An 18,788-nucleotide genomic window follows, 5' to 3' on the forward strand; every position below is an offset into this window, starting at 1 on the left:
CTCAGTACGCAGGAGGCGGGACTCAGAGGCGCACCATGCACATATTGGGAGTTGGGAGTTAACCCTTTAGATTCTGGTGAAAGCAACAAAGTATCCGTCATCTCTCATTTTCTCTTCCTCCCCCATCCTCTCTCGTGTTACGTGGTGTTGAGTCAACTTGTCTGTTTCTGAAACCAAACCTAGCTCCATTAACGCAACAAGTTACTCTAAATAAATAGTTAGGCCTACCTGCGAAAATAAAAAAAATTGCGAACATAGGCAGTTGTTAAAATTCATAACGGCAACACGGGGTTATCAAACGCAAAACATAATTTAAGAAAATAGAAAGTAAAGAAAAAAAGGTTTTGACGATTACATGAACCAGAATCGTTTTTTCATTCTCACATTTTCACACGCCGGTAAGTAAATTCATCCGGTTTCCATGGAGACGAGTAGGCTACACCAGCGAATGCGCAAGAAAATGCGAGGGATGGGAGGAGCTATCAGCAACCATCGGCAGTTTTAAGACTGGAGTGCATTGCTCTTGTGTTCAGCGAGACTTTGCGAACCTGCTACACTGGTAGCTAAGTGAGGCTACTTGCTATCTGTTCTTGTCCAGCGCAAGGAAATTTCACATATGACTGTCATCCAGTGTCCTCTTCGAAAAAATACAAATCGGACTGGCCTTCCTCAAACTGACAGCGTGGTTTTCTTGTTAGCATGTTTGCCATTAGGGAAGAACCATGACCATTTTTTGTAGAAGGTTCTGGTTGAATTTTTAACATTTCAATTTTCATTGTGGCACTGGAATAATGTAGCTCGCGATTCTGAAATGACCTCTGCAACTGAATAAAACATTTAGTAAATCAGAGTACTTGAAATGTCCGGGAAGTCTTGCATAGAGCTGCTGAGAGAAACACAAAATCCCCCAACCCATTAAAGTGACCTTTACATATCTGCGTTCTTATTTTTCTGAAAAAAAAAAAAAACCTAAGGCATTACCCACTAACAAACCAAAAACTCAATTCTAATTATTACCATTTATAAAATGAAACATTTGGAAACTCTCGGGCTTTGCAAATCGAATTTTATCCTGAGTAAGGTATTGCAACTGCACCATGTCACTTAATTCTGATTTAATTCTGAGGTTATAACTAAAACTGCAGAGAAAAGCAAAAAAGCAACACTGACCTTTGAAATTCTAGTCACATGTGTATAGTTAACAAAGACCTTGAATCTATCAATAGATAGATAACAATATGTCATCAGATTAGTCAAAACTCCTATAAAGTGACCATACGTGGTTATTATGGCTATCTACTTACCTTGTTTACAGGATGTATCCTGTCTACAAAATTAGTTTTTACACTTGTAACCTTTACTGTATCAATCTAACATTTACAATTAAGATTTACCCAATGAAAAATTAAATGTCACATAAAGTATGGTGGTGTAAAATACAGTATATACACATTGAGGTGAATATTAAGGTTGATATTAACAGGCCTACATGTGAAAATGAGGCTGCATATATTACGTAGATTATATAACTTATAAAAACATTCAAACATGCAATTTTAAGCATTTACACAGCGCATATGAAAATGTTTTCTAATATAGACTATACTGTATATTTTTAAATTTTTTGAAGGATGGTTTTTTTTTTTTTGGAGAAAAATCTAGTCCTTTCCAGCAAACCCACTGAGCTACAGTGAGGGCATTTATTTTGAGATTTAATTTATTTTGTAAGATATTCCCAGAGTGTGATTCCCACACAAAGAGTGTGGATTAAATGCAGCCTAGCCTCGCAGCCCTGATCCTAAGGTTTCCAAAAAGTCATCAGAGTCCTTCCCAACAAGAACGGGGAAAAGCACAAACCCCTTACACAACCATACTGATTGAATATTTCTGGTACGCGTAGATATCTATAAGTAGGGTTGCAAACTTGATCGATGTGGTTTAGAAAGATCTCAGCATAATTCTGCCCTGCAGCCCTTCTTCTGCAGGAATGCGATGTATAAAATGTATACTTCAGAAAAGCTAAAGGAAAGGAGCGCATTATAGAGAGATTTGCTACTTCCTACCCAACGGTGTTTGATGGTGCTATTTTTCACATGGAACCATGGAAATAGCGTCACCACATACCGCTTCAGAAAAGCTATTGTCTTTGTTGTGTATGCTGCTGATCCTTAGGAGGCTGAATTAAAAGCATGCATAACAAGCATATTGAGTTTCTTCCCACTTTCAATGTGTTTTTGTTTCTCTATTGAAACCCACTCTTATCTTTGCTGTATTCTTGCCTTTTCAGTTACTTTTGATTTGGTTACTATATCAGATTTTTTTTTGGCAGGAAACTGAACAGTTATTACTGGCACTCCATTAGTGGAAAGAAACAGAAATGTTGGTTCCCAGCTGTGCATGCATTTACAGTACAGTACCGGCTTGACCCCAATCCTGCGTATGTTTCTACTGTGACCACCCGTCACATGATCCAACCTTTTCCAAAACCCACAGCAGAATCCAAAGCCATAAAAGTATGTGGTATGTGTATGCCTTCGGGGGTAATCATGTGACAGTAATGTGACTGGCTTACCCCACCAAAACAACCTTGATCTGTATGGGCGGGTGGGGGTGGTGGGTACAGGGTTGTAATTATATCCACGGTCTGCTTTAGTGCTCCACCCTTACTCTCCCTCACCTCTGCATGGGAAAACTAGGGCAGTCTGCTGCATCACAAAGTTCCCAATTCGCCATAGCCCATACCTGGTTGACACCAAGCAGTCATTCTGTTTCAGAATGTGAGAATGTCAGAATGAGATGAGAATGGGAGAGATTAATTAAACAGTTCTACAGGGCTGATTAGCTGGCCAGAATTAAAAATCCAGAGATGGAATTCAGCGAGAACACCAGGGGAACCCCCGAGAGATGTCACAGGACCTCAGTACCGACACTGCCTGGAGCCGAACGCATGTGTATCAATGGAAGTGAAAAGCAGAGAGCGGGTGTGGTGCGGTGGAACACACTGACCTATAGGGAGAGAAGAGCAGGGAGGCATCAGCATCGTTCAGTGGGTCAGGGTGGGGTCGACCACTCAGGCGAGGCCATACTCTGCATTGATTTTGCAGTTTGCTGTCAATAGCGGGATCAATGTTGCATGTGAGAAGATAGGTGGATCATGAGCCTTACATATCAGCTGCAAATAAAGACAAGCAAATCAATTATCACAAATATTGTATAACTGGCATGTGTATACACATTACACTTCCAAATGTATGTGGACGCCCATTATTATTAGCGGTTTTGGTTATTTCAGCCACACCAATTGCTAATGTGCATAAAAAATCAAGTACACAGCCATGCAATCTCCATTTGACAATCACAGGCAGTAGAATGGGTCGTACTGAAGAGCTCAGTGACTTTCAACGTGACACTGTCATTACATTACATGATAGGATACCACCTTTGCAACAAGTCAGTTTGTTGAATTTCTGCCCTGCTAGAGCTGCCCCAGTGAACTGTAAGTGCTGTTATTGTGAAGTGGAAACGCGTAGGAGCAACAACAGCTTGGCTGCAAAGCGGTAGGCCACACAAACTCAGAGAACAGGACAGCCGAGTGCTGAAGCGCATAAAAACAATCTGTCCTCGGTTGCAACACTCACTACAAAGTTCCATACTCCCTCTGAAAACAATGTCAACACAAGAACTGTTCATCAAGAGCTTCATGACATGGGTTTCCATGGTCGAGCAGCCGCACAAACTGTAAAGTGCCAACTGTAAAGTTTGGTGAAGGAGGAATAATGGTCTGGGGCTGTTTTTCTTGGTTTGGGCTAAGCCCCTTAGTTCCAGTGAAGGGAACAGTTCAGGAAAGGCCTTTTCTGTTTCAGCATGAAAATGCACCTGTGCACAAATCAAGGTCCATAAAGAATTGGTTTGCTGAGTTCAGTGGGGAAGACTTTCACTGGCCTGTAGAGCTCTGACCTCCACCCCATCAAACACCTTTGGGATAAATTGGAATGCCGACTGTGAGCCAGGTCTTACACCCATCATCAGTGCCTAACCTGACTAATGCTCTTGTGGCTGAATGGAAGTGAATCCCTGCAGAGCCATATTCCAAAATCTACTGGAAAGCCTTCCTGGAAGAGTGGAGGCTGTTACAGCAGCAAAGAGGGGTCCAACTTCATATCAATGCCCATGGTATTGGAATGAGATGTTCAACAAGTACATATGCGTGTGATGTTCAGGTGTCCACATACTTATATATATATATACATTTGTGCTGGACGGGGGTTTCCACAAACGTGGTCCGAAGTGATTCAGGGTACAAGAGAGTTTCACCCCCACCCCCCTTATTCCAGGTGGACTGGGTGTAGTCATTCATCCTGGAATGCTGAAATAGTGGCTGGGTAGCATAGCAGAGAAAGCAAGCGAGAGAGAGATACATTCCTTAGATACCGTGCCCTATCAGGCACTGTAAACACGCAGCGTCAGGGGTGGGAACAAAGGTGTGAGAGAGAAGGGCAGGTAACACAGGTTCCCCCGCCCCCCTCACTCCCCCCTGCAGAAAAAAACATCTTGCCACATGTAGCCCCTCCCTCTCACAGGCAGTGCAAGCACACTCAGCTCCTGTGGGCCTCTCATTTTCTCTCACATGCTTCCTTAATTGCAGCTCTTTTCTGAATAAAACATAAGCGAGCAGGAAAGAGGAGTCGGATATCTAATAAAGCAAGCTGGTTCAGATCCTATCTGGCACTTATTTTCCAAAACCCCCAGCTCCACATGCAGCATGCTGCCTGCTTAAGCAAATTAAACCCCATATGGAGCAAATAAACAGAGGCAGCATTAGCTCTGCTGTGCTGCAGAGCAGTTAAGTGCATGGGACACTGTTTAGCCGAAGGGTTTGTTTGGTCTCGTGGGGGCGGGGTCTATATTCAGGCTCTGTACTTGTAGATTTAACATCTGACAGTTGGCTTCGTTTGGCCACACTCCATGTCAGTTGTCAATCCAGGGTGAGGTCACCACTCACTGTGTTAACTATTTCTGCTGAGAGTACAACAGTCACCTTGGCCTTGAGATAGAGAGGCGGAGCCTTGAAATATTGTTGCCCCCCTTACTACACCGCTGGTGGACTCTGGTGATCAAGGCCACGGGCATTCAGATAGAGGCAGTGGGAGAGACAGCTGGCAGACAGGTCAACCCGAGCTGGGAGATAACGGCGGGAGGCTGGGCCAGCCTTGGAGCTGTGGCGATATCAGGGACGGCAACAACGGCTCTCAGTGGCCAGTAAGATTACAGATGCTGAGCTGTTACCATGAGGGCTCGACTCTCATTTATTCAACGGGTCAGTAAAGCAAACTTTCTCTGTCACAGGACACATTATAGAAAATTAACATACCATAACATGACATGACACAACATAACATAATGACAAGAACAGGCCATTCAGCCCAACAATGCTTGCCATTTTCCTGACTAAATTGGTGCTCTAATTACCGACAGACCAGGTACTATCTAGCACCGTATCAAGCCTAGTCTTGGAAATCCCGAGTTTCTGCCTCTTTTACGTGACCTGGTAGGCTATTCCACACATACTCTCTGCGTGAAAAAATTCTTCTTAATGTCTGTACGAAATTTACTTTTTGCTCATTTACATTTATGGCCCCTCGTTCTATTGACAGAACTTAACCTGAACAAACAGAACCCAACCAATATTTAGATAATAAGTGCATTAGAGCAGTCTTTTAAAATCTTGTTACACTTGGGGCATTGCAGTTATGGTTATAACCATAACCAGCACAGAATGGAGGGCTGTAGATCAAGTTTGGGACACCTTACTCCCAGAAAAAAAACCTAAACTAGACAGTTGTATTCTAGAAGTTTCTAGACGGAAAAAATACAATGAATGCTGGCGTGCTGGCCGGCTTGGACATGAGCTAAAAACGTACACGGTAAGAGAAGAGTGTGCTGAGTCTGGGTAAATTCCATTCCAATTCAGTCGATTCAGGAAATGAACTGCAATTTTAAATATTAAATGAGCAGACAGAATTGCAAAACACATCACACCACAAAGAGGGGAACCTCCATAGACCGTATAAAAACCTCTCACTATCGCCGCGTTTTTTATTCCGGTGCAGGAAATGACATCAACTGACATAAAATGAGTGGAAACCCTGCCCAACTTCCTTTTCCCCCTCTACTTACCACTGGTGATTAAACGTGCGTAAATACACACCAGAGCTAATCGGGAAGGGCATTGTGAGCTAGATTAAGAAAAACATCAGCGAAAGTAGTCTGCTGCAGGGGATAGCCTACTACTCCTGCAGGCAAGCGCATAATTGGCTGTCCAGAAGCCGAGGAGGGAGGGGGTGGGCAAATTTGCACAATAGCGACCCCTACAGTCCATCAGGCTTGCTGCTAGTTATACACTCCTCGTGGACTGGTAGCCCAGTGAAAAGAGATGGCACGTGGCTGCATGTACTTCACAGGACGCCGAGGCAAGCAGGTTCTTGCACACTTGCCCTTTGGAATTAACAAAGGATGATGAAAAAATTAGACGCGACTGTGATTAAGGATGTGTTTGTCATTGAAGTTAGTTTAGTTAGTTAGTTTATTTTTATTTATTTTTTTCGGTCTTAAAAACAATTTTACCATACATTTATGAAAAAAGGTTAAATAATACCAAGTCATTGTATCAAAATAAACAAAAACCAAAACATAATATTCCGTGATTTCTGGCAGTTCTATAACTTTCCCGATTCCCCCCAATGTTGATAGTCTACCCATGGCTCTTCCCACAGTACGGTACCATTCAGTGACAAGTCCGTCACAGACTAAACCAATGTACAACATGGTGTACCAAAACAAACTTTAAAGAGATAAAAACAGACACAAGGTAACATTAATGCAATTTGAGCATGCTCTGTTTCGAACAACGTTATGTTAAACCAAAGACAAAAAAGCATGCTCTTTCTTTCCAAGATGGACCAAATTAAGCAATTAAATTCACCAGCTTTTCACTCGTAGGCTATTTGTTCCTCGGAACCGGCCGGTTACTGCCCGTTGATTTTTGTTAAACTGCAAGCACTTGTTATTGTTGCTACAGTTACGCGTGTCGTTTCAATCGTTTCGCACTGCTGGCCATGAGAACTAATAATTTAATAAACTGCGTTTTAAACTGCGTTTAATTTCTTCCGCTTTTTTATTTCATGTTTAGTTTTCTGTGATTTTCTGCAACTTTGCCGCTGCTCCGCGACTTCAGGCAATATTTCCCGTGACAAACCCCCAGCCTTATATGATTACCAATGGACATTCAAAGTCTGAAGCAAAAATGAAAAGGAAAAAATTGTGAACTACAAAGTGAAACATAAATCAATTCACTGGCCATTTCATTAGCATAGGACCTCTGCCTTACTCTGGTCCAAAAGCTATCAAACCCAGTCTGAATCTCACACATGCGGAAGGAATTCCGCTGAAGGGCGTGAACCCTGTGAGGGATGCTCTCAACATTAAGACACAGCGTACTTCAGTAAATCACACAGAGAGCTGGGAGAGGTTGCAATTCCTACACACAGCAAATTTTAGATTTAAAGATTATTCTCTTCACCAAATGACAAAACTGGTGAAATTAGAAGATACAATTGGTACGCGTTGCCTTCATAAAAGTCGTTTTAAGTTCACAGTTAAAACCCCAGAACTACTGGGGAATATAACACTTTCCAAATTATTTGATTATTTTGAATATTTTTTCAAGGCTTTCCTATTCCACATGACACCTGAGAAAGCTGCACTCAGTAGGTACCAGCATAATTAGATTTTATTTGGCAGACGCTCTTACTCTATTGATGTACAATTTGTGCATACTGAAGGTCGTTGGAACAACTACAAAAGACAGGCCAGATATTGAATTGATGTTTATGGTCAAGATTGTGAGAAAACATAACATTAATCTGTTTAGATGTAGATCATCTGGAAGCAGTTTTCTGTACAAGCCGCTTTGGAGATAATTGAAGCCTATATTCTAGCTTTAGACCATGAACCCCTGAATGTGCCACACCTATTGGAAGACTGACAGGTCATCAGAAACTTCTCTGAATATCAAAAGTATCCATCGTCGAACACAAAAGCCTTTTGGGCCAATCAAGAACACCTTGGTTGATTTTCCTTTGGTTCAGAGAACCCTTTTTTTCTTATTTCCCCCCAGTTGTTTAATCTACGGAGCACCCAGCGTTCTCCCATTACAATTACTCAAGAAATCACAATTTGGGCTTTCCAATTCATAAAAGTGATTTGAAAATGAACACCCTCACATACGACGGGGGGTTAACCACACCATCCATTCTTACATCAACACTGTTGATCTTAAAATGCAAATTTAACATGTATTCAATGTGCTGAGAGTAATCAACCCTAAGCTGCTTATGTTTGAGTCTAAGATACTCCATATCTCGTAAAAAAACTACACAAGAATCATGGGAAATCAAGTTTTGTGAGATGACTTTATTGTAGTTTTGAAATCCAGTGACACTGACACGAAACAAATTCCCATCCCACCCTCCTGATCCCTCCCCCGTCAAGTCAAGTGTATGTGTGAGGGGGGATGGGAGGGGGTCAAGAGAGCCGTACCGTGACCCATTCGTTTCCTTAAATTAAAACATACAAAGGGCAACTGAACAGAGAAAGAGAATGCACTTTCTACAGACACAAACATGCATTCACAGGTCTGGGCAAAACAAAACAAAACAAAAACGAACAGCAACTCCTCACGTACTCCAGACAAAACAAATTCACTTTTAAAAAGTCAAGTAAATTTCTCTGTGTGGTCCTCAGATCAACTGCAAAGATATTTCATGCTTCATCTTCAGGAAAAAAGGGGGTAGAGGGTAGAGAAACACTAAAAAAAAAAAAAACAACTACAAATTACCAAAGAAATCTGCTTAAATATGGAAAGTGGAAGTCGTTCACTTCAAGTTTTGTGTTTTTTGTGTGTTTTTTTAAAAGTTTTTATTATTTATTTAATCATTTGATACACTGTGCACTAAAAAAGTTCAGCTCATCTAAAAAGTACAGCTACCCAAATTTCCTCATATTCCCCTCCCCTTGTGTGTGCCCACCCCCTGCTGTCCATTCTGCTAAATCAAATATAAGACCCTGGTGGGAGGCACTGAGGGGGCAGGGGTGTTGGTCCTTTTTTGGTCGTGGCTCAGTCCTCTTCGCTGCCACTAGCCGAACGCTCCTGTAACACATGGATAAGAGTAAAACAGGGATCAGTGCCATGGGGATCAGTCCCACAGGGATCAGTGCCACAGTGATCAGTTTTATGCAACTAGCATACGTTGCCTAGCCATTGGCATAATTTTATAAACAGCTGTATTCACCAGTGGCTGACTTCTAGGTAAAGTTTCAGAGCACACAAAAGCCTTTCACCAGAGTGATAACTAGAAATGTCAAATGAAATAATAGATTGGTTCCAAAGTGCACAATAAAGAATGAAGCTGGAGGTCTGCTGCTTTGGTCCTTCTTCGCTGGTACTCAGTATTAACCAATCAGAGCAGTTTATTACACAGCTAACTCACTTCACTTGGTTACATGGATCTGAACTGGCTATGAATTTTAAAGTTGGGGGAAAAAAACCATTCAGATCTAGCAGCTCTCCTGCTCTGAGGCTGCTGACCCCTAGCGTGAAGTATAAAATAGAGTAAATGGCGCCCCCTGGTGCCTCACCTCCTCCTGCTCATCCTCGCTGTCGTCGTCGCTCACCACTGGTTTGGCCCTGGAGCCGCGACCCATCCTGCGCCGGCCCTTTGCCCTCTCCAGCCCCTTCTCCTTCCGGCCCAGCTTGATCTTCACCTTCACCGAGCGGGCTGTGGGCACAGGGGCAGGGTCACAACACTCACAAACACACAGGCCGAAACAGGTCCCGCCCAGGCCCAAAACTGGTCCTCCCCACAGGCCCAAAACTGGTCCCCCCCCACAGGCCCAAAACTGGTCCCGCACAGGTCAAAACTGGTCCCGCACAGGTCAAAACTGGTCCCCCACAGACCCAAAACTGGTCCCGCACAGGTCAAAACTGGTCCCCCACAGGCCGAAAACTGGTCCCGCACAGGTCAAAACTGGTCCCGCACAGGTCAAAACTGGTACCGCACAGGTCAAAACTGGTCCCGCACAGGCCGAAAACTGGTCCCGCACAGGTCAAAACTGGTCCCGCACAGGCCGAAAACTGGTCCCGCACAGGTCAAAACTGGTCCCGCACAGGCTGAAAACTGGTCCCGCACAGGTCAAAACTGGTCCCGGTTTTTCCCAGCATGAATGCAGTAAGTGCTCCAGTTCCTGGTACTGTTAAACCATACCAACTGATCTGACACCAGGCCTACTCTAGTCATCTATGGGTCGGCAAGCCAGTTTGAAGCAGTCACACACACGCAGGTGTCATTCACGGCAGAACCAGTCTGATCCGCCTCAGTCCAGTTTACGGCAACCAAGCGGTTTTTTGTTCTCATTCCATCTGGAAAAGCGCTGTGACAACCCAATAGCAAATGGCACCACTTCAAAATAAAGATTAACTGCACTCACACTCTGACTCGGAACCCTCGTCAGCCTCCTCTTCCTCTTCCTCGCTGTCATCGCCCTCGGTGTCCTCCTCCTTTTCAATCTTCTGCCGCACGCTGGTGAAGACCGACTGCAGCACGATGGAGTCCTCATAGATCTGAGAGGAGAAAAACGTCATGTCTTTAAATCCAGTTCCTGTTACCTTTCTCCCAAATTTATTTATTATTATTATTATTATTATTATTATTATTAACAATTTACATTTTACAGAGAGGGAGGGAAAGAAGGGGTGTTTGAAATGATTCATTCTAAAATCCTTTGGCAGCATTGAAAACCTGTCAAGCCAATAAAGCCTGTGTCTCACCAGAGAGCCCTCCAGGTTGAAGGTCTGCGCGTTCTGGCACAGCAGCATGACGTCCTTCTCCAGGTCGTTCAGACTGCGGTACTTGTGGCTCCGGATTCGCTCCTGCGCAGAGAGGAAGAGGGCCAGCTGTCATTCACATCCAACACCCCGCCCCCGGCACCGTCAAACCTGCAGCCCTACCGTGCGAACGCCTGCTCTAAGTTAGGACCAAGCTTCGTTTCCCCATGACAAACACCCTGAGCTTCAGACAGACACTGCTTTCATTGCACATGGTTACCTGAATATTTTTTTTTTGTCAGGGGTACAGAAACCAAAACGTCTCGGATTGTGAGCAGAGGTCTACGCACGGCACCACAAGAAGCGAGTCCACACAGTAAAAAAATAAACACCGGAACGGAGATACGAATGCGCTCGGTACCTTGATCTTGCGAAAGTCGACGGGCTTGCGGATGAGCTCGTAGTACTCGGGCAGCTCCTTGCGGGACGGCAGCTGGATGAAGACCTCGCTCAGCTGCCTCCCGTTGTTGCTGTAGGACCGGGAGGAGGAGGAGGAGCTACCTTAGGCTACGGCGCTAAGTGATGATGTCACACCGGACGCTCTTGCGCACGCACGCACGCACGCACGCACGCACACACGCACACACGCACACACCAGTTCTCAAGCAGTTTCCTCACCCGTCCCTGTACTTGATGACGGCTTCGACGGTCTTCCTCATCTTCTTGGTGAGGGCGGGGGGGTTGGGGGAGAGCTTCTCCGCGGGGGGGCGCCCGCGCTTCTTCTGCTTCTTGGCGTCCTCGTCCTTCTCCCGCGGGCGGGGCGCGGAGGCGCCGGGCGGGGCCGGGCCGGGCAGGTCCAGGTCGCGGTCGCGCTTGCGCTTGCGCGTGGTCTTCTTGTGCCGCACCTCCTCCTCGATCTCCTCCAACGTGCCCTCCTCTATCGCCTGTCACGACACGGACCGGTGAGGGGCGGAGCACCTAATCGCAATCCCCGCCCCGTCCTTAGCCCCACCCTCCTAGTTCCCTGGGTCCGAGGACACGCTGCACTTTCCAGGGAATGGCAGTCTTTCAAATCCAAATCCTCCAAATCCCAAATCCAAAATCTTTTCAAATCCAAAACACATATTCCCACATCCTACACAAATTAAACATGCGTTCAAACCAAATATCAACAGCAAATCACTCATATCACATTGACTACACAGATATTCAGCACTGTGTGCTGCCCACATTAGTGTTACCTTACCAAATGGAATTGGTCAAAGACAGTGCATCAATGACAAAGACCCTTAACAACCCCTGCAGAGAGCCTCATATTTCTAGCATTCCCGACTGGAATCTCAAGGACATTGAAGCACACAGGACAGAAAAGCACAACTGACTATCAGGTCAGTATCAGTGGTTGACAACCACAACAGACAACCCCACTCCCCAAAATCCAGGTTCTCTAGTCTATCCAGATGGCCGGCTCTGGATACTTCACATACAATTCTGCCTCTCGACAGTCTGAGCCGAAACTAGCACAAACTAGCACCACACCACAAAACTACGGTTACCAGGTGGAACTTTACCTAGAGTACAGCACATGATGGAGGGAACGCAGGACCTGACCATCTGGTTGCCATAGAGAATCTGTGCCCTGTGCCCCCCCCTCCAGGCGACCCCTGACCTTGAGCCACTGCTTCTCCGTGAGCGAGTCGCTGTAGTCCACCTCCTTGCGCTGTCGGGAGCCGCGGCCGAACATCTTCTCCTCCTCCTCCTCGCAGGTGAGCCGCTCCACCTCGGCGTCGTCCTTCATGATCCAGCCGGGCAGCTCGTCCTCCTCCATCAGCCGCGGCCGGCGCCTGGGGTTCCGCGCCTCCTCCCGCCGCCGGTCCAGGTCCATCCGCTGCAGAGGCGCGGAGCGAGGGAGGGGTTTACTTCCTATCATTGTTCTTCCTCCGTTCTATTTTTATTCCATATTTAATACACTTATAGCCTTTTATCATGATTGACGTGTACTTTCTTTTTATTGGCACTCGTGTATGAAAGGGTTTTAATACTTAAATACTCGAAGGGGAGAGAAAGACACACACACACACACACACACACACACACGCGCGTGCACACACACATTCACACAGACATACAGACGGAGGAAACACTGACCATGAAGTGGTCAAACTCCTCCTCACTTCTGGCGATCATCTGGTTCACGGTCTCGTCATCCGGCACCTCGTCCTCCTCCTGGAAACGGACAGAGAGAAACGGAAGGAAGGAGAGAGGGAAGGAGGGGGGGGGGGAGAGAAAGAGGGAAACAAGGAGAGACAGTCAGACCACAGCGTATGTTGACTCTCAGGGAGCTACAACAAGGGTGCCAGTCCGGTCATTTATCATAGCTGTATATCAGGGGTCCTCAATCTTATCCAGAAAGGGCCGGTGTGGGTGCAGGCTTTTGTTCCAACCGAGCAGTTACACACCTGATTCTACTAATCAACCACTAGAGTAGTCTTGGCTAAGGACCTTGATCAGTATCATCAGGTGTGTCACGGCTTGGTTGGAACAAAAGCCTGCACCCACACCGGCCCTTTCTGGATAAGATTGAGGACCCCTGCTGTATATGAACATTATCAGATAAGTACAATGCTTACAAATGCAAAAATACAATAGTGTGCATAACAGTGGATATTTTGTAAGAGTGAGCAAAAAGCTGAACCACTGAGAGGGAGAGAAAGAGAGGGAGACTGAGGGAGAAAGAGAGCGAGAGAGGGGTGAAAGAAAGGGACAGCAGGACGGAGGACGCGGGGGGGGGAAGCGGGGGGCGGGCGCGTCCGGCTCGTTACCTCGTCCTGCTCCTCGTGCTCCAGGATGGCCTGCAGGAAGGCCCGGCGCTCGTGGCTGGAGGACTTCTGGTCGAACATGCCGGCCTGGATCACCTTCTGGTCCACGTTGAGTTTGTACTTGGCGGCGGCCAGGATCTTCTCCTCCACGCTGTTGACGGTGCAGAGGCGCAGGACGCGCACCTCGTTCTGCTGCCCGATTCGGTGGGCCCTGTCCTGGGCCTGCAGGTCCTGGGGGGGGGGGGGGGGGCATAGGGGGGTCGGGTGAGGAGTAGCTTTTCTTGGGACAGACGGTATCAAATGTGGAGGGTGTAGGAGAGGGTTTAAAGACCTGATCAGGAAGCAGGGGGGCTAGTGGAGTCCGATTGGGATGTGACAGAAACTGCCAGGGGTGTAGGGACTGGAATAAGGGCCAATGATTCGGGGTGAGGGGGGGGGGGTGGCAAGGTGCTATGGGACAGAATGGGGACTGCCAGGGGCACAGACCACGTTAGAGGGACCACGGTATCCTGCTGAAGGTTTACTTTATTTTTTGGGGAGGGGATGGAGTCGCGAGCGGGCAAACCCAGAAAGCACCGAGGCTGGAAATAAACGTAGGGGTAAGGGTGGCTTTTAGGGGTTCGGAAAAGGGGGAGGAATGAAATGGTTGCGGCTGGTATCGGATGGAACGATGGAACGAGGGTTTGGAGCCGTACCTGTTGTGTGTGTGTGTGCGTGCGTGCGTGCGCGCGTGCGCATACACTAATGAGTAAGCTGGGGGAGGGTGGAGCAGGTAGGCGGGGCCGTACCTGGTGGGGGTTCCAGTCGCTGTCGAAGATGACCACGGTGTCGGCGGACTGCAGGTTGAGGCCCAGCCCCCCCGCCCGGGTGCTCAGGATGAAGATGAAGTACTGAGACGCGGGGTCGTTAAAGGTCTTCAGCAGCATGCCTCGGTCATCAGCCTTCGTAGTACCTGGGGAGGGGGAGAGAGAGAGAGAGAGAGAGAGAGTCTTTTACTGTGAGAAATGGTACATAAGGAGCCAGGATTCTAGACTCAGAGGGCTGCAGGTTTTGAATCCCCAATGGGGGCTAAACTCTGGCATTAGGGCGTTTAATATAAATCAGCTTCTGTAAATTTGCGGCTGTGGAAACCGATAATGGAATGGGCCCTGGATAAGGCCTTCTGCAAAGCAAAGGAATGCTGTGGTGTGGATTAAAAAAAAACCCACATTTACTCACGGTGACCACAAGGTCACTCGCAGGGTTAACAGAAGCAGGTCAACCGACATGGAGATTAAATGAATCCCCAAGTCGACGCACTTGGTTTAATAAAAGGGAGCCTAATTGCCAATTTCAGTCAAAACGAATCCCAACTGAAAAGTTTAGCCTAGACGAATCCCAGCTGAATCTCACAGTCTAAACGAATCCCAACTGAAAAGTTTAGCCTAGACGAGTCCCAGCTGAATCTTACAGTCCAAATGAATCCCAGCTCAATCTTTCAGTCAAAGAAAAACCTCAGTTAAAGCGCGCTGGTGCCTTAAAGTGAGCCTCACCGTCCAGGCGCAGGTACTGGAAGTTCCGGAAGGCGAAGTAGTCCTCCATGATGGTCATGAGCGAGGTCATCTGGCAGAAGAGCAGCACCTTGTGGTTGGTGGCGCGCAGCTTGGGCAGGATGCGGTCCAGCAGCTCAAACTTCCCCGAGGCGCGGTACAGGTCGGGCCTGGAAGCAGGCGTGCGGGGTTAGCCTCACAGGTCACAGGTCAAGGGTCAGCTTTAACCACAGATACTGCAGACATAGCGAAGTACGTAGCTCTGTGTTCTTAACTCTAAAAGTTCAGTCTCCACTAATGTTCATCTCAAAGCATGCATTTGATGAATCTTGAAATAAGATACACTTTATTGAACCCCGTGGGGTAATTTGTCCTCTGCATTTGACCCATCCTTAGTTACTTAGGAGCAGTGGGCAGTTGCCTCTCTTGTGCTGCGCCCGGGGACCAAACTCCAGCTCTGAGGCCAGTGCCTTGGTCAAGGGCACCCGCAGGAGCGCACCTAACCCAACATTCATTCAAGAACGTGATCAAGCACGACAGCACAGCACCGGAAACTCCCGGCACGGACCACAATTTCCTGTGGTTAAGAAGCGAGTAGGACGGAAGGAACACTGGAGTTAAATATCTGGTGAGTCTAAAGAATCTGCACTTGTACTCACCCTTGAACGATCCCGTTTGTGAATCCCAAGTGCTCGGAGAAGGATTCCTGGGAAAGACAAGATTTCCAGAAACAGTGTTGATTCTAAATGCACCTTCTTTGGTGGCACTTTGAAAGGACAGAATTAGCTTGCGCTACCTTCAATTGTGCCGTGTTAGCTTGTGCTATACCAGTTATTATATGGCACTGTGCTGGAGTAGGACGGAGTGTGGCACAGTGGGTAAGGAACTGCGCTTGTAACCGAAAGGTCGCAGGTTCGATTCCCGGGTAAGGACACTGCCGTTGTACCCTTGAGCAAGGTACTTAACCTGCATTGCTTCAGTATATATCCAGCTGTATAAATGGATACAATGTAAAGTGCCATGTAAAAAGTTGTGTAAGTCGCTCTGGATAAGAGCGTCTGCTAAATGCCTGTAATGTAATGTAATGTAATGAGTACCTCGATGTGTTGGAACATGTAGGGATGGTTGCAGATCTTCCTCAGCTGCATGATCGTGTTCATCAGGGTCTTGGTACCTCCCTTACCCTGAAACAAAAACGCATACATACTGTATATAACACACCTCACATGCACACACAGGCTAGAGCATTACACATCTATTCACATAACGTCAAAACACAAGCCACCCCTCCTCACGCACACAAACGTACAAACACAAAAACACGAAAACAGACCAGGGCATTACGCACTGACTCACACACGGTCGTGCACACAGGCTCGAAACCACACGCGCTCCTCACCTTCTTGTCTTTCTCGGAGCCGTCGGTGAGCAGGACGCCCTTGGCCTGCATGTGTCTGTACAGAACCCTCTGCAAGGCGGACATGTCACACTTGATGACGTACTCCACCTGCAGCACACAGGCGCAGAGTTGCAGAGCAGTGGCACCCCAGACAGTGTGCACCACAGGCAGTGTGCACCACCAGAGCAGTGTGACCAACAGGCAGGTGGACCACACAGAGCAGTGTGCACCACACAGAGCAGTGTGCACCAGACAGAGCAGTGCACACAGTGTGCACCACCAGAGCAGTGTGCACACCACGGAGAGCAGTGTGCCACCAGACAGGCACAGTGTGCACCACCCAGAGCAGTGTGCACCACACAGAGCAGTGTGGACCAGACAGAGCAGTGTGCACCACACAGAGCAGTGTGCACCACCCAGAGCAGTGTGCACCACACAGAGCAGTGTGCACCACCCAGAGCAGTGTGCACCACACAGAGCAGTGTGCACCACACAGAGCAGTGTGCACCACACAGAGCAGTGTGCACCACACAGAGCAGTGTGCACCAGGCAGTGTGCACCACCAGAGCAGTGTGCACCACCAGAGCAGTGTGCACCACCAGAGCAGTGTGCACCACAGAGCAGTGTGACCAAAGAGCAGTGTGCACCCACACAGGCAGTGTGTGTTAGTGAAGGGGTGTGTCACGGTGTTATATAGGTGCACAGAATGAGATTTACAAACAACGAGGCAGTACGTGGACATTACGAGACTATGACCGGACATTTTTTGGTCTACAGAATGAGAAGAAACTAACCGGACATACGTAAAATTTAGAGATCCTGCCTGGACAAACATTTTTGGTCCCTAAAAGGAGACATGTCCAGGAAAGATGACGTCTGGTCAGCCTAGTAATGTATGACTTTAAGTGATGTGGTGTGGTTGGTGTGTGGTGTGTGCGGTGTGGTGTGGTGTGTGTGGTGCGTGCGGTGCGTGCGGTGCAGTGTTGTGTGGTGTGGTGCATTGTGTGTGGTGCGGTGCAGTATGCGTCGGTCAGTGTATGTGATGTGTGTGTGGTGTGGTTGCGCGTGGTGTGTGCAGTGTTGTGGTGTGTGCGGTGTGGTGGTTGTGTGACGTCGTGCAGTGGTGCGTGTGCAGTGTTGTGGCGTGTGGGGCATTTGTGTGCGTGCGTGCAAGAGTGTGGGCGTGGACGTGTGGCGCTGTGTGATGGTCGTCCTGTGTGCAGTCCAGCTGGTGTGTGTGGCGTGCGCACGCGTGGACATGCGTCTTCCCCACCTTCTCGGGCAGCTGGGCCTCGACCTCCTTCTTGAGCCGGCGCAAGAGGAAGGGCCTGAGAACCTTGTGCAGACGCCTGATAATCAGAATGGTCTCCTCCTCGTTCAGATCCACCTGAGAGAGAGAGAGAGAGAGAGAGAGAGACGGGGGCGGGACAAGGAGAGAGAGATGGGAGACAGGGGGAGAGGAGAGGGAGAGAAACAGGGCAGAAGGAGAGAGAGAGACAGGGAAGAAGAGATGGGGGAGAGGAGAGGGAGAGAGAAAAGGGGGAGAGGAGAAAGAGGGAGGGAAAGAAGAAGAGAGAGAGGGAAAGCGAGGGAGAGGAAGGGATGTAGAGAGGGGAGCAGGGGAGGTGGAGAGAGGTAGAGAGGCGAAGCGGGAGGTGAGGAGGAGGGAGAGAGGAAGGGAAATGAAAGAATGGGAGAGGGATGAAAAAAAGAATGGGGGAGAGGGATGGGGACAGAGAGGGATGGAGAGACAAAGTGAGGAATGGGGAGAGGGAGACAAAAAGAAAAAAATATGTTTGTGTCATTGTAAAGCTTCTTGGGCAATATATTCAAATATCAGCCAAATTGCAAAGAAACGTTCAAGAGAGAAAATAAGGGGATAGGGAAGTGATGGAAAACCAGCAAAAAACAAAATATTAAATACCCAATTCATCGGTGTCCCGTGCCTGTTCTAATACAAGTGTCCTTTTTCCCAGTTTGATTTGTCATGTCTCATTTCAAAAGCTGCTTTAGTTTAGTGTGTGCTTGTCCTGCCAGGAAAAGCCTACATGACTGAGTTTGAGAGGAGAGTGAAGAAACCATGAGTGACAGGAATTGAAAGAGACAAAAGAGTTAGGGAAGACAGAAAGGAGGGGAAAGAGAGAGAGGTGCGAGAGGCA

The 18,788-nt window shown here is 47.5% G+C and overlaps 1 protein-coding gene and 1 long non-coding RNA gene across 3 annotated transcripts in view; one reads left to right on the top strand and one right to left on the bottom strand.

Moving 5' to 3' along the window:
- LOC135243276 (uncharacterized) overlaps nt 1–18,788 on the top strand; it is a 149,232-nt gene that overhangs the window by 66,092 nt on the left and 64,352 nt on the right. The gene's annotated exons all lie outside the window — the stretch shown is intronic.
- Nucleotides 8,453–18,788, bottom strand: part of LOC135243056 (transcription activator BRG1-like) — a 28,082-nt gene continuing 17,746 nt past the window's right edge. For both annotated transcript variants that reach the window (XM_064314544.1, XM_064314543.1), the window contains 15 exons: nt 17,903–18,016; nt 16,630–16,737; nt 16,328–16,414; nt 15,890–15,936; nt 15,234–15,400; nt 14,490–14,653; nt 13,705–13,932; nt 13,031–13,108; nt 12,552–12,770; nt 11,561–11,826; nt 11,304–11,412; nt 10,886–10,987; nt 10,546–10,678; nt 9,697–9,836; nt 8,453–9,208 (listed from right to left, as the gene is read on the bottom strand). In XM_064314544.1, coding sequence (XP_064170614.1) covers nt 9,176–9,208; nt 9,697–9,836; nt 10,546–10,678; nt 10,886–10,987; nt 11,304–11,412; nt 11,561–11,826; nt 12,552–12,770; nt 13,031–13,108; nt 13,705–13,932; nt 14,490–14,653; nt 15,234–15,400; nt 15,890–15,936; nt 16,328–16,414; nt 16,630–16,737; nt 17,903–18,016 — 1,995 coding nt within the window. In that variant the 3' untranslated portion in view covers nt 8,453–9,175. The remainder of the gene's footprint in view (nt 9,209–9,696; nt 9,837–10,545; nt 10,679–10,885; nt 10,988–11,303; nt 11,413–11,560; nt 11,827–12,551; nt 12,771–13,030; nt 13,109–13,704; nt 13,933–14,489; nt 14,654–15,233; nt 15,401–15,889; nt 15,937–16,327; nt 16,415–16,629; nt 16,738–17,902; nt 18,017–18,788) is intronic.

This window comes from Anguilla rostrata, chromosome 17 (assembly GCF_018555375.3).
Source record: "Anguilla rostrata isolate EN2019 chromosome 17, ASM1855537v3, whole genome shotgun sequence".
NCBI classification, from domain to species: domain Eukaryota; kingdom Metazoa; phylum Chordata; class Actinopteri; order Anguilliformes; family Anguillidae; genus Anguilla; species Anguilla rostrata.